Below are 15,641 nucleotides of genomic sequence, written 5' to 3' on the forward strand. Positions count from 1 at the left end.
TCAGTGACACTTCTTGATGTGCTGCACTGCAGCAGGTGGTTATTCAGGCTTTTGAAAAGTGGGTCACTTTGTGACTGGACAGGGTGTGTGTATCATTTCATGAGACTGAGGATGTGTTTGGAGGCTGAGGGAGTTTGTGTAGTGGAACTATGTTGCAGTTATTTTCCCAGTGAAAAATTAATTTAAATTTTCCTTTACTTTTTGACTTGCCCACGTACTACATAGTTCACTCATTTTGCTACTTTTCGCTCTCTGCATAGAAACTTTCATATTCTCCTCGATATTTAATGTAGTCTCGTTTGACTTAAGGTTTTATAAATCCTGTACCTACATTTCTGAAGATTAACTTCCAAATACTGTCTTAAATTGGACAGGGTGAGAAAAATTTTGATTTAACATGCAAGTTTAGTGTCAGTCCATGTGAATGACAGACTTCAGCATTACCTACTGCTGTCCAAAAAATGAACAGTTATTATGAATATTGGTATCTGTTGCTTTTGATTCTGTGTATTTGACCCAGAGCCCTGCGTAATTTCTCCCTTTGCAGCATATGGGATGCAATGTGCTACATTTCCACTTGGGACAAAAAACATCCTTCACTGGTGCTGACATAGCCATTATATAAGACAAGAAATACCAATTCTGCTTGTCACATTGTTGCCTGCTTCCAGACATCGAGGTGGGGAAGGGGGGGAGAGGTTATCTCCTTTGTCAAGTAATAGTGGATATCAACCAAGGCAAACATTCACCAACCTAATATTTGTATATATTCAAGAACATAAATTTTTTGCCATATTGATGCCAGTGCAATTCTCAAATGTGTAACAGGATTCCTGTGTGACGGGTAAGAAGCAGATCTAGGAAACATTGCTAAAAGCCATTTTCTCGGAGACCATTGTGGTTAGAACATTCATGTGCTTTACTTTACACCTATTTAATTTATTTTGGTAATTATGTCAATATTTTCAGTTAACAGCATCACAATTTATTTTGAGATTCAGTGCATTGATATGTCAAGCTTACAGTCATGAAATTGATTATATGTGAATTGAACATTAAAATTGCATTAGAGCCATAGGGAAATGTTTACATTACTACTGGATATACTGCAAGAAAGCTGTATGTGACTTCTGTGCCTCTAGTGCAAGCCAGCTTCTGAACTATGCAGTGCATTGATTTGATGTGATACGCTCATATGTTACATGTTGATACCATCTTCAGAAGATCTTTAATGTAACATAAATATTTAAAAAATGTTTTCTGCTTCTGCAACCTTTGTAATTCAACTAGCTTTAGTGTTCGGAGATCAGGTTCATATTCTCTCTCTCTCTCTCTCTCTCTCTCTCTCTCTCTCTCTCTCTCTCACACACACACACACACACACACACACACACACACACACACAGTGTGAATGTTTCAGTATTGACTTCATTGTTAAGTATTAGGTGATGTTAATTTTCAGGTGAAACTTCTCTTTCTCTGAACTACTAAGCAAATGTTTTCTTAAAATTCTAGGACAGGCGAACCTTTGTCCGTAGCCCACCAGCTGGCGTAGACTTTCATTTTGACTATGAAGTGTCATATCCCGTAGCCATGGCAACGCTGGCAGAGGACCCAAATCTTGAGAAGATGAGATTTGAACTGGTTCCTAAAGTGTAAGTACTAGTTTCCACACAATGCCTGTGTCTGTAATCCTTAGGGCATTATAAATATGTTTCATGTGCTTCAGTATGTTCACATCTTTTGTTGGAATGTTATGTTTAATTTTTCTGTTATCCCATTAACCCTCTCCCACTGAACAAAATTGGTTGAAAGGAGTGATGGTAAGCATTTTTTATGCTCTTTCCTATTCAAATTGGAAAATATCTTTAGTAGAAATATTATGATTCTGCTCTTTCATGGTGCTTGTACGGGTGTCATTGAACTTGTCTATAATAATAAAAGATTTAAAGAGTTCAGTATTAGAAAATAATTTTTTGGTAGAATACAGACGATGAAAGGAGTAAAGGTAACAACTCAACATACAGCTGAGGTATTGAGTGATTGACAGACACACAAACGGAATGGAAAATGATCTTGTCTTCCTGACAGTACGGAAATAAAGTACGTAAGATTCTTCATTTGTCTCTAACAAAATTATCTTTTCTATTCCTCATTGACTTCTTATACGAGGGCTATCCACAAAGTACATTATGTTTTGGAATTAAAAATAAATAAAGTATTGGAATTTTTTAAATTATATACAGATGAAAGCCACACTTAAATACTACTTTTCTACATAGTTGCCATTTAAATTAAGGCACTTATCATAGCGATGGACGAGCTTGGAAATTCCTTCGTCGTAAAATTCGTCCGCCTGCGCCTTCAACCACGTGGTTACCTCTTCTTGAAGCTGTGCGTCATCATCAAAATGCTGCATAGCCAACCACTTCTTCATTGCTGGGAATAAGTGGAAGTCACTCGGTGCCAGGTCGGGACTGTACGGCGGATGAGGAAACAACTCTCACTTAAAAGATTTGAGAACTTCACGAGTGGCATTTGCCGTGTGGGCCCGGGCGTTGTCGTGAATCAGCAAGATCTTTGAGCCCAACTTTCCCTTGCGCTTGTTTTGTATTGCTCTTCTGAGGTTGTGCAGAGTTTGGCAATACCTTTGAGAGTTTATTGTAGTGCCTCTTTCCAGGAAATCCACAAAAATCACACCTTTTCTGTCCCAAAAGAGGTAACCACGTGGTTGAAGGCGCAGGCGGCAGAATTTTACGACAAAGGAATTTCCAAGCTCGTCCATCGCTACAATAAGTGCCTTAATTTAAATGGCAACTATGTAGAAAAGTAGTATTTAAGTGTGGCTTTCATTTGTACACTCCTGGAAATTGAAATAAGAACACCGTGAATTCATTGTCCCAGGAAGGGGAAACTTTATTGACACATTCCTGAGGTCAGATACATCACATGATCACACTGACAGAACCACAGGCACATAGACATAGACACAGGCAACAGAGCATGCACAATGTCGGCACTAGTACAGTGTATATCCACCTTTCGCAGCAATGCAGGCTGCTATTCTCCCATGGAGACGATCGTAGAGATGCTGGATGTAGTCCTGTGGAACGGCTTGCCATGACATTTCCACCTGGTGCCTCAGTTGGACCAGCGTTCGTGCTGGACGTGCAGACCGCGTGAGACGACGCTTCATCCAGTCCCAAACATGCTCAATGGGGGACAGATCCGGAGATCTTGCTGGCCAGGGTAGTTGACTTTCACCTTCTAGAGCACGTTGGGTGGCACGGGATACATGCGGACGTGCGAGGGTGAGTTGTGTAGAAGGAGAGTGAACCAAAGCAACTGCAAGCCACTGTTAAAACTGCATTATGTAGAAAAGTGGAACATATAAATGGAATATAGAGAGAGAAGATGGTAGAATTACTGTTAGAATTTGAGGATTTATATTTTCGAAGGCTCCATTGCCAGCAATGTCTGTGACCCAATTGGTGTACGGCCAGTGTAGGAGATCGCTCCCCACACCATGATGCCGGGTGTTGGCCCTGTGTGCCTCGGTCGTATGCAGTCCTGATTGTGGCGCTCACCTGCACGGCGCCAAACACGCATACGACCATCATTGGCACCAAGGCAGAAGCGACTCTCATCGCTGAAGACGACACGTCTCCATTCGTCCCTCCATTCACGCCTGTCGCGACACCACTGGAGGCGGGCTGCACGATGTTGGGGCGTGAGCGGAAGACGGCCTAACGGTGTGCGGGACCGTAGCCCAGCTTCATGGAGACGGTTGCGAATGGTCCTCGCCGATACCCCAGGAGCAACAGTGTCCCTAATTTGCTGGGAAGTGGCGGTGCGGTCCCCTACGGCACTGCGTAGGATCCTGCGGTCTTGGCGTGCATCCGTGCGTCGCTGCGGTCCGGTCCCAGGTCGACGGGCACGTGCACCTTCCGCTGACCACTGGCGACAACATCGATGTACTGTGGAGACCTCACGCCCCACGTGTTGAGAAATTCGGCGGTACGTCCACCCGGCCTCCCGCATGCCCACTACACGCCCTCGCTCAAAGTCCGTCAACTGCACATACGGTTCACGTCCACGCTGTCGCGGCATGCTACCAGTGTTAAAGACTGCGATGGAGCTCCGTATGCCACGGCAAACTGGCTGACACTGACGGCGGCGGTGCACAAGTGCTGCGCAGCTAGCGCCATTCGACGGCCAACACTGCGGTTCCTGGTGTGTCCGCTGTGCCGTGCGTGTGATCATTGCTTGTACAGCCCTCTCGCAGTGTCCGGAGCAAGTATGGTGGGTCTGACACACCGGTGTCAATGTGTTCTTTTTTCCATTTCCAGGAGTGTATATAATAAAAAAAATTTCCAGTACTTTATTTATTTTTAATTCCAAAACATAATGTACTTTGTGGATAGCCCTCGTATAAATTTGTTTTGGATATGCTGCAAAGTCAGTTTTCATCACACAATTCATGAGAGTGATCTCGTCAGTTATATTTTCTCATATAGTTTTTCGTGTCTGCTTCCTGTTAATGAAGAGAGCACTTAAGTTTCAGTACATTTCTTTTTCAATTGGAGGGTACACAGTTCCAGAACTGTATGTAACTTGTTGCAGAAATAGCAGTTCAGACTGTAATAAATTATAAGCAGAATAACAGAATGTCTAGATAGTTTCCACTTCTGTGTTAGTGTGATCCTGAATGATCTGTAGTGAAGAACATTGACACATTTTACCTGTTTTGGAAAAGCATTTGTGCTTGATGGTGTCACATTATATTGTTCATAAAATTTCAGTCACCTTGTCTGTATTCAAAGTGAGTGTAAGAACTGAGACTTACGGTGGAACCCTAAAGAGTTTGGTGTGCTTTTGATAGGAATGATTTGACCATGTGGTTCAGCAGCAGCTTTGCTAACTCAGACCTTTCATTTATATCATTGCATTATTTTCATTCAGTTGCCTTCTGTGTCATTAATATGAATAAAGAATGTGTGTCATTAATATGAATAAAGAATGTGTTGCAAAATACACAGTGCCCATTGAAGGGGAGCTAAACAGGACAATAAAAGCATGAACTATGGATTTGTAGTCAAAAAAGACACTGAAGGCGATAGAAACTTTCTGAGATGACGAAGAGGGGTAAATGTATCAATTTGAGGTAAGAGACCTTGGTCTGGAAATTACGAAGTTGAAAGTTAAAAGCGAAAATCATTCTGATACCTCTGCATAACTTAAGAGTTGTGAGCACTTGATCATCTTAGATACTGAGAAACACATCTCTTCTAATGTAAGCCCTTTAGTCCCCTTATTTTTGTTGGAGGTAGTATGGACCAAAACAAGAAAAAAGCCCAATAAATGTGGGCTCTGAAATGCATGCCTTGGGAGCTATAAGCACATCTTCAGTAGAAGAGATGTTTCACGGTACTGAAAGTGAAAAAGTGTTTGCAGCTTTTAAGGTACACACTTTAGACCCCGTGTTTACTGGATATTTTTTTCTTGTTTTGTTTCATACTGCCACCTTTGAAAAGTGCATACTGTACAATCTTCAAAACAGCAGCACTGGTACAAACATTCCAGTGTTGGAGATATAAGGATGGTTTTCACATAGAACTTTAAACTCTGTCATTTCCAGACCAGGGTCCCTTACTGGGAATTTATAGATTTACCCTTGTCTGTCATCCCTGAAACATTGTATCATCATCATGGAATCTCTCTGTGTAATGGTTTACTTCATTTTACTAGTATTAATGAATAAGGGAAGGGAAGGTGTTGATGCTTGGTTTGAACTACCCTGGCATTGGCCTGGAATGGTGTGGGGAAACTAGAATGCTCTTAACCATACATTGTCTGTGACATGGAAAGTGCAGAATATCATGTGAAGCTACCTATTTGCAAAATTGCTATGCGTGAGCTTATACTTATGGATTTAATTACATAATAAATAGTGTGCCGTAATATTAAACATTATGGGTTTGACAGTGAAGCAAGATTAATTTTGTGTGCATGTTAAGGCCATTGTTTTACTGAGAGGAGTGGAATCACAGGTGACAAGTGTTTCCCTCTCCCCCTCTCCCTCCCTCTCCCTCCCCCTCCCCCTCGCCCTCCCCCTCCCTCCTTCCCCCCACAGTCTGATTGAAATTTCGTGTGTTGATACATCTGTCGAACTTAAACAACATTCTTTTGGAACTTTTGTGTTCTTTGACTCGGTGACTTTATACTGTTGCTAATTGCAAAGTTGTTCCAACACCCATTTCTTTCATTAATGGAACTACTATTTAACCTGTTACGTAAGACACGATAACAAAATTGTCAGAAAGGAACTTGGAGAAAATTACACTGAAGTGAAGCATGGAATGTTCATTTCTTTATGGTACACATTTTCTGTAGATCTGATGTGTGAGAAAGTCATGCGGATGCAGAATAAATCAATCCATAAAACATGAATATCCATACGTGGAATATCAGCAATAATAAGATCAATTACGGTAACTATGTAATAGTAATAATGAATTGCAGGAGTGGTGTGTTCAGCATAACTTTTCCATTACAGATTTTGATTGAAATACATATTTTCACTGTAGGTTACAAGTACAGTTGGTGCCGTAATAGCATGAAATAAATATGAAATAAAGGAAAACAAAATTGAAAAAAAAAGGTAGAATGTTTTGTGAAATTGTTTGTCTAAAAGTATGAAATAAAGCAGACTGGAGAAACATTTGACATACATTTGAATTATGATCGGAATGACACAGCAATGATGACAACAGCACTTATAAGCGTGATATTACTTCTTGTAGCACATACCTTCTCTTTGTTGATATCTGAAGGATTCTCTATAGAAAAATTTTTAAGGGTGACGAATTGTTGGAATTATTTACACATTTGGGCACAGATAATAGAAATATGTCAAGGACACGCAACATCAACTGCACTATCTACATGATCCATCAGACAAGTATCCTGTAATACTGTTTAATATTCCAAGATTATAAGTTAAAAATTGAATTCTAAATTCTAAATTGGCATCCCTCTTGCTGTGCAAGATTTTGAAAATAATTTGAAGATGTGTCAAATGTTTCTCTAATCTGTATTATTTCTTGCTTTTAGGCAAATGATTTCAGAAAACATTTTATATCTTTTTCTCAATTTTTTAAAATTTTATTTGTATTTTGAATTTTTGTTCAGAAAATGTGAAGTACAATGTAATTAAGCACTGACCATGGAATAGCAGAGACGTTCCAGTTTGTGCTATGATTTGATATTTATTTTATTTTCCCGGCATGAAACAAAGAAATCCATGGTTTCTAATGTCATAAGTAGAATTCTGCCATCTTCTTGAGTTCCTGAGATGCTCAACCTTCATGTTCACTGTTGTCATCGTCTCAGAACAATTGGATAGTAGTCTCAGGAAGTCCTGTCACTGTAAAGTGCTGCTCTGCGTCAAACAGTGGAAAGCCTCTCAAATGTGCATACTCATAGACAACTACTGATGAGGAGCAGCCATGCAACATTTGACCTTCATCAGTATCATCCAAAATGGACAAAAAGAATCCAAAGGTGGAAATCCGGTTAACATCATATACACTTAATGAGTAACAAATATTCATCTACCCAAGTAGACTGCACCTGAAGGAGACAAAGTAAGCCCTTGCAACTTAAGAGGAGTTGTTGCCCAGCTCGTTATCAAAGATAACTGAAACTGCTGCATTTTTGTGTAGAATTTGCTGCTTTAATCAACAGCTATCTGTTGAATGGTGTTAAGATGTTGATTATTAGTTGAAATGTGGGGATGATTGTCTAAGCAAAAGAGAACTGGCAGTGGTTATTGATCTTTGTGAAGCTGAAACTTGATGGATCCAATTAATCTCAACAATTTCATCCAGTACCAGTTGATAAGACCAGTGCTATCAGGCATGTATATCCTCAACATAAGCGTATAGTTAGTCACGAACAATGTTGGTAGAGTTAAGGCTTGTTCCGCACATCTAAGTCACGTATGTTCTGACAGCCAGTTCAGTATGCTCAGAGTGCTCTGCTGTGACCACTGTAGCTAGTGTGAGCACTAAATGTGATCGTAGCAAGTTGTTAAGCGAATTTCGTTTCCATTTGTTGCGAGCTGTCATCGCTAATAGTGGTAGTAAGTGATAAATTCTGCATTAGAAGCGAGAGATGTAATTTGTAGTATATATTCTTTCTACAAGCAGAAAGAATGCGCTCACCCCAACTGCCACTTGCATCGTCAATAATGCAAGCATTGACCATGACTCGACATGTGCAAACCGCCATTGTTCGTGGATTGGACTATACTGCCGATTCCAATATTAATTTCATCAGCAAGTGTACCACAGTCATTGATATTTAGTTTACCATGATTTTTCAATGCTGGCTTTCTTGTGTCCTCTTACATTCCGGAGTATATACCAATTGCGCAAATTTTATAAACTGTTGCAGCCGGTTCTGCAGGTAGTGTTTTGTGCATTTATTGGATGAATCTGAAGCAACTGCTTCTCCTGGTCTCTGACCTTAAATCCTTGGGATATATTCTGCTGTAGAGGACACTTATGATATCAGAAGTGAAGTTGGCTTCACAAAGTTGATGGATCAATTCAGTGAACACATTATCGTGCTGTCGCTTACTCTGACGGAGTCCCACGAAACTGAAGAGGTGCTGCAGATTAAAAATATGGTCGTGAGACTGACCTTGGCCATTCTTATTTGTGAACAGTGCTCAAGAATATGTCCTACCTACCCGAGAGATGCAGCTTACGATTACAAAGCATCACAGTTGCCTCTTGTGTTTACATTTATTGGCTGTTCAGAATGTTGGTGTCATCAAACAAAGAGATGCCTTTTCGTCCCTTCCTTTTCACACAGCTGTTTCTACAGTTGGTAGAATATTTTTGCTGATAATGTTTCTCAGCTGTGGCAATGTATTTCAAAGTATAAATGACAATACAAGTCCTAGAACCAACTGGTTGAATGTTTATATTGGCTTGCCTTAGCTTGATAATGTCAGGATTATAGTAATTGACCCTTGACGTCAGAAACCACCTCATCTAGCGCAGTATGTGGGCCTGCACGAAACCTTTCATGTGAAATTCAAAACGGATAAAGTAATCAGTGACATGTCTTTTCAATATATCTGTCTTCAAAATTACATTGCATATTTGATAAAGCAATGATAAAAATTAGCATGTCAGATTAACTGGAAATTTGAGTAACTATGCCATCCTCTCTTGGGACGAGATTGTCGTGCTTTTCGTGGTAGGAGTGCTGTCAAGAACGCACAGATTGCTGATAACTTAATGCCAGAAAGGGTCATTAGAGCCGCGAATGTGGAATCGGAAAGAAGATCCCAACTGGTTGACCATTCTGATGAGATCGCTTGATGGGCTGGTCCAGTAACTTGAACAACAATGCATATTATAAAAATATGAATTCAGATCTGTCAGCTTCACCATGTTTAATATTTCAGAGTGTAGGGTACTTAAATTATTCACATCATTGATATTTTCATTCACACACTCTTCTGGGAGCATAAAGACTGATGACCTTGCTCTTTGGCCCCCTCCCCCAAATCAACCAACTAATCTGTGAGCATAAAAAAAAAGATAATCACTGAGCCAAAATCTTTTTTCGCTACCTGTAACATGCTGCTGGAAATACAGGTCGTTACAGATATCTTCCAAATATATTTGATGTAATGGACAGCAAGTTTTTCCAGCTTTATGGTTGTGACAAACTATCTGCTTTCTCATCCCCCCCCCCTTCCCCCCCCCTCACCCTCTTTCCCCACCCTGAACACTCAGCAACTGGTGGCTGAAATTCTTTATTCACCAGCAGAACATGTTTTTCAATTGCTGTTCTGCCTTCGTCAGAATCGAATGTTCAGAAACTGTTCCTGTTTCGGCAGAGTGTGAAGCAACATCTCTTTGAACTTCAACTGGAGTGTTGTGCACAAAGGCGGAAAAAGCATTTGTTTTTCAGTTCATGATTCAGTGAAGCTCTTTTTCTTTCTTCTTCTTCTTCTTCTTCTTCTCCTTCTCCTCCTCCTCCTCCTCCTCCTCCTCCCCCTCTTTTTTTCTGAGATGCCTGAGTATGACTATCAGTAAGCCATGATGATTGTTGATTGCAGTTGCAAGGAGATAATGTCAAATGACAACCAGCAGGAATTAAAGTTTGCCAGTCAATGTAGTAATGCTGGCTATGACTGTGATGCAAAACCATAGTCGTGTTTTCACCAGGCATTATTAGATAGTCACTAAAATGTTTATGACTAACTGAATCCCATCCATTACTAGTATATCAGTCTCCAGACGAAGCAGTATTGTCCAATCTCAAACCCTGCTTTGTTACTTAACTACTGTTCAAGCAGTTGATAAACATTACTTCTCTGCTAAGACTAGAAACAGAGAGAACATCTTGACTAATTGTTGTAGTGTTGATTTAACCTATTTATTTCGTTTGTCATAAGCATAATGTGACCCAATTTCTGTCACTTGTTTCTGCAAATAGCATATGCACTTGACAAAATTGTGCATTTCACCATGAGATTATGGGCTTCAAGCTTGCTTCCCAAAGAGCAACAGCCACAACAGCGGTTCAAGTTACCACCCTGAAGGTAATGCCTCAAATTTGCCTGATGTGTGGAAGTTTGAAGATAGGAGTAGCTGTCTATTTTACTCCTACTCTCGTAAAATGCATCCCTAATACAGTGCTTGATGTCTTTTCTGTTTTTTTTACATGTCCTTTGATGGCTGCTTTGAAGCCAATGTTTCATGGAAATGCGAATCATTTGCAGAGCTAGCCAATTTTTCAAAATTAACAGCATTTACATTGACTTACAGGTGTTTGTGCTTCTTAAGGTAATTAAAAACCAGCTTGCATGATTTGTGGTCAAATGTCAAAATTCATCTGCATATTAATCAAAGGCAATGACGATATTTATAAGATTGCTTGGCAGATGTTCCTATACTTCCTCCATGATTTGTCGGAAACAACAAATGACCTCTTTATCCTTTCTATTTATTAATTGAAGTTACTTTTGGATGTTTATAAATGTGTGGAATAACACAAGACAACACTTCTCTGCAAAAGACAAGTCAATGAAGAGAGACGTCACTTCTTCCAATTCCTTTATGTTGCACCTTGTGTGAGAAAAGTTGCAGTGTCCGGTCAGTTAGTGATAGCATCTTGTGAACAATTCGCTATCGTCAGAAACCCTTGTGTTATCTGCACACCATGTGGAAAGATATGTAGAAAATATTGGCGATCGCAAACACAGCAAGAGTCGATTGGCGAAAGTGTCTATGTCTGCAAAAAATTTTCTCACTACTTTCATGTAATTCTGTGCTCCTTGATCATCTTCACCATTCTGTCTTCTCACGTGTTTCGCTGCCTTCATTGTTTATGGATGATCTTCCACATTTACCGGGCTTCTTTTGTATTCAGCTGTGATACTAGAGACATTCTGTACTCGAGTTAATGTGAGAAGATTCCCGGCAGCTAGCAGTGCCGTTGCCAGCTTTCAACTGTGAGGTGCCAATGGCTGCAAGAGAAACAGCAATCTTCTTCAGAGCTGCAACAACACTGAGGTGTTATCAAAGAGAGGTTGCATAATTGCTCTCCTAGCCTCTTTTACTTTGAAAAGTCTTGAATTTAGGTTTGAAAGAAGCCATTTTGTCAGCTGAATATTGCACCAATGCAAAATTTTATATGCAAAACAGCTAGGCACTAAAGAGAGAAACTTTCTGATGCTTCATTTGCAAAGGTAGCAGTAACTATTTGTGAAACATTTCAGATTTCCCTCAAATCACCAATTAGGCTTTTCTTAATTATCTTGATTTTTCTGACAATTAAACCCTGTTTTGCAAAGTTGGCATCGGGCTGGTCAATTTGATATTCAATATATGTATTTCCCTCTCTTTCTTCACCTATGAAAATTCGAATGAAAACATAGTGTCTAATTTCATAGTGTGTCTTGTTTTTGTTACTTAAACATTTGACTGATACGGGAATGGTTAACAGAAAATTCAGATTGTGTGTGCAACAGAAGAGCTGCACATAAACTGTTTACTTATTACGGAAGAACAATTTTTCAGTAGAATAAAATGATGTTTCAAGCAGGTATTTTGTCCACCCCATCAACCTCAGATGAGGACAAACTGACTAGCTCTTATGCATCGAAAGATGTAGGTTTCCAAGGGATTCTGGTGGCACCAGAGGCACTGCAGCTTTTGCCACAGTTGCTCCACTGCCACTTCAGCATAGGGCATCATCATAAAGACTAACTATTTTTAGCCTTGTCTGGATAATGACTAATCTCTCTTATGTTCACACAAGCACTGTTGCTATTCATTTCCTGCTATATTCTGAATTAGCCAGTCAACAGGAAAAGTGCAAGCAGACCACAGCAACAAGGGAGATTGAACTGCTCGACTGTGGCACTGCAAAAGTCCTAAATCTACACTGCTAAAACAAAGAAATACACAAAATATAAATAAGAAAAATAAAACAAGTCCTAGTCTCTTATCAGATAGTGTTGTATGTGAGGCTGTAGAGTTGTTGCGTAAGTTTGTAGCATTTTTTCTGTAATTTTGATAAACGCAACAGATACACATAACTGAGACTTCACTCATCAATAATATATTCTCCTTCACTATTTAAAACAGTGTAACTTTTCGATTCTGCGACTGTAGAATCGTGTGATTTTGAAGCAAAGAAATCATGGGGCCATGTTTGGAGTGTTTTTTCATCCTGAAAGGAAGTTGCTTCAAGGTTGTTGGAAAGAGAGTGGAAAAGGTGCAAATCTGAGGGTGCAACAGGTTGGGTGTGGTCAGTCTAGCAGAATGCAGGTATTATCGTGGAGTAGCATCACTTCATGCAGTCTTCCTGGATGTTGTTCTTGGAATGCGTCTGCAGGACATCTCAGATGTTGAAAATAAATGTCAACAGTGATAGTTACACCTTTGAGAAACAATTTGTAGTACACCACATGATCGTTGTTCCACCAGCTACATAAAATTATCTTTTGTGGAAGCATGCAGATCTTTGCAAGGGGAGTTGCTGCTTTGTTTGGACTTAACCAATCCTTCCTTTTCCTTATGTTAGCGTAGACACATAATTTCTCATCACCATTGACTATACAGGATAGGAATGGTTCATGTTCTCCACAAGCAAATTGACGATGAGCAAGTAAAGGTGCACATATGGCCATCCCATCCACTGATGCTTGTGATTTTGGCTTAGAGCATGTGGTACCCATAGACCTAATTTTTGAGCCTTACCTGTTGCGTGCAAATGTCACATGGTGGTAGAAGGATTACATTTCATCACATCTGCCAGTTCTTTATTCCATTGACATGATCATTGTGGATTAATGTGTTCATATGATATTCGTCAAAACCTGAAGGTCTTTCTGAACATGGAGAGTCACTAACATCAAAATGATCCACCTTAAGGGGACTACACCCTGCCTATCTAACCCATGTTAATTTAGGCAAATATTTGACCCATTTTTGAAGAAACTATTTGATGCAGGGCCTTAATATTTTTACTGTATGTTACACGATTCTAATAGTCAACTGTACTAAAATCTACTTTATCCATTTTATAGTTTTTAAGAAATACTTTTTTTTAAATTTAATAACAAAAAATATTAAGTTTTTTCTGCAGAAAATATTTTTTTGTGAACTTCCTAGTGGGGGAATATTAATGAATGTAGTACCAGAGGTGGCTTTTTATTTTATGCAGAGTCTCTGAAAATTTCATTCATTTTTCTATGATAGTTTCTGATATAATGGGGTGTATGTACTGAAAATTTTAGTTTGCGGGAAATTGACGTTAAAGAAAAAACTTTCGAAATTTGTTACTTACAGTTAATTAAAACTGTCCTGCTTCATATGATGGCCCTTCTTTGGCCTCTAGCAGGTCGTCCAGCTTCTTTTTCACCCTACTAGATGTTTGTCTTGCTTTCTTGACCATATTAGATGCAGACCTGTCTACATCAGCTATCCTCATTTTATTGCAATGTTGCAGCCCAGTGATCATAGTTTCACCAGAATTAATTCCCAGAATTTTCAGTACCCAACACTTCGCAATATCACCATAATTGAATGTAATAACAGCATCATGAACTCCTAGTTCATCCTACAAATACAGTTTTAGGAAGGCGGTTTCAAATTATGCTGTTGAAACACTCATTTTGGTTCTATGTCTGCCCATGCAGAAATTTCCTTAGAAGGTCAGAATGAGCCAAGTCTCTGTAAATAGGTTCAATTGCTGTAATTGCAGCAGGAAGAGAATGCTGGTGAGAATAAGACTCTCCAGTTGCCTGAGCCATATTGTATTTCCACCACAAATTTTCTCCTGTGGACACAATCCATGACATGGCTTATCATCAGTAGAGGACTTACGGAAGAATATGGCCCAAACATCTCTCTTCATTGCCTCCAGATTTTCTTTATTTCTCCTAATTGCCTGCCCATAGTATACCTGCCGGTTTTCTATTTCAGTTTTACTTTACTGACCCTGTCCGGTCAACAATTTTCCATCTTTTAATTTTTTTCCTCTCATTTCAACAGTTAGTTTTCTCAGCCTTGTTCACAAAAGTTTTTGAACATGGCCTACACATTCTATTTTGCTAATAATGGCATATCCATATGGCTTAGAGTTCACCACATTGTTGTATGCCTTACTGTCACCATCGCCCAAATATTTGGTGTACCATACACCTCTTGTTTCTACAGAGCAATGAAATATTTGTTGTACTCCATGAACTTCTATGCCACAACTTGTTCCTCTAAAATTAGCCACAGAGTTGTGTTCTTTATGTTCATTGACTTTACAACATTTAGACATTATCTCCACATCTAACACTTTACCAGTGTCCTACATTCATGGCAGTCACTACTCCATTCAGAGAAGTATGTCCTCTTTTCTGCCAACTTCCATCAAGTGCAACTGCAATACCCGAACATACATCATTTTCTTCCACTGCTTCCCTAGCAGCCAGTTTCATGATTTCCTCACATGCAGCTTTCTCTAATATTGCAGTCGGTTTTTCAAATTTCTTTGGTGATTGATATAAGTTCATCACTGAACAAAATGTTCTCCCTGCAGCCATGCCCTCGCCAATGGATCGTAAGGCATAAACTAATCTAGTATTTATTTCATAAGGGCCACTTGCATCTGTTTTTGAAGAACTCGTAAATGAAATCACAGCTGAGCATTTAGTGCAAATTAAATCCAAAGCAATTGCTGGACCTTTTCTCCCACTGGCACTCTCAACAAATTTTTAAACTCTGTGGCACACCATACTGTCTACAGTGTACAAATTTAGAAATTACATCTGACAATGTTCTTGAATTTATAATAATGTTGCTACACCCCTTGTAACTTACAGTAAATTCGTAGTAACTCTCTTGAAATAGTGAGAGCTTCTTTGATGATGCACTTCTTGAAGAATTACAATTAGAAACATCATTGCCAGGCGACATAAGCTCTTGTACAGAAAGCTTTCTAAACTTGTTTCCTCTAAATTGTTGTTTCTTCAAAATGCCGTTACGTTTTGTCATCTTCAATAAACACAACAAAACACATGTAAACAAGCACTGCAAACGTAAGTATAACAACTA

At 39.4% G+C, this 15,641-nt stretch overlaps 1 protein-coding gene across 5 annotated transcripts in view; it reads left to right on the top strand.

Annotated features, from left to right (window-relative positions):
* Nucleotides 1–15,641, top strand: part of LOC126183206 (synapse-associated protein 1) — a 308,327-nt gene that overhangs the window by 262,789 nt on the left and 29,897 nt on the right. For all 5 annotated transcript variants that reach the window (XM_049924981.1, XM_049924982.1, XM_049924985.1 and 2 more), the window contains exon 6: nucleotides 1,516–1,655. In XM_049924981.1, the coding sequence (XP_049780938.1) occupies nucleotides 1,516–1,655 (140 nt within the window). The remainder of the gene's footprint in view (nucleotides 1–1,515; nucleotides 1,656–15,641) is intronic.

The sequence above is a fragment of the Schistocerca cancellata genome, chromosome 4 (genome assembly GCF_023864275.1).
Source record: "Schistocerca cancellata isolate TAMUIC-IGC-003103 chromosome 4, iqSchCanc2.1, whole genome shotgun sequence".
NCBI classification, from domain to species: domain Eukaryota; kingdom Metazoa; phylum Arthropoda; class Insecta; order Orthoptera; family Acrididae; genus Schistocerca; species Schistocerca cancellata.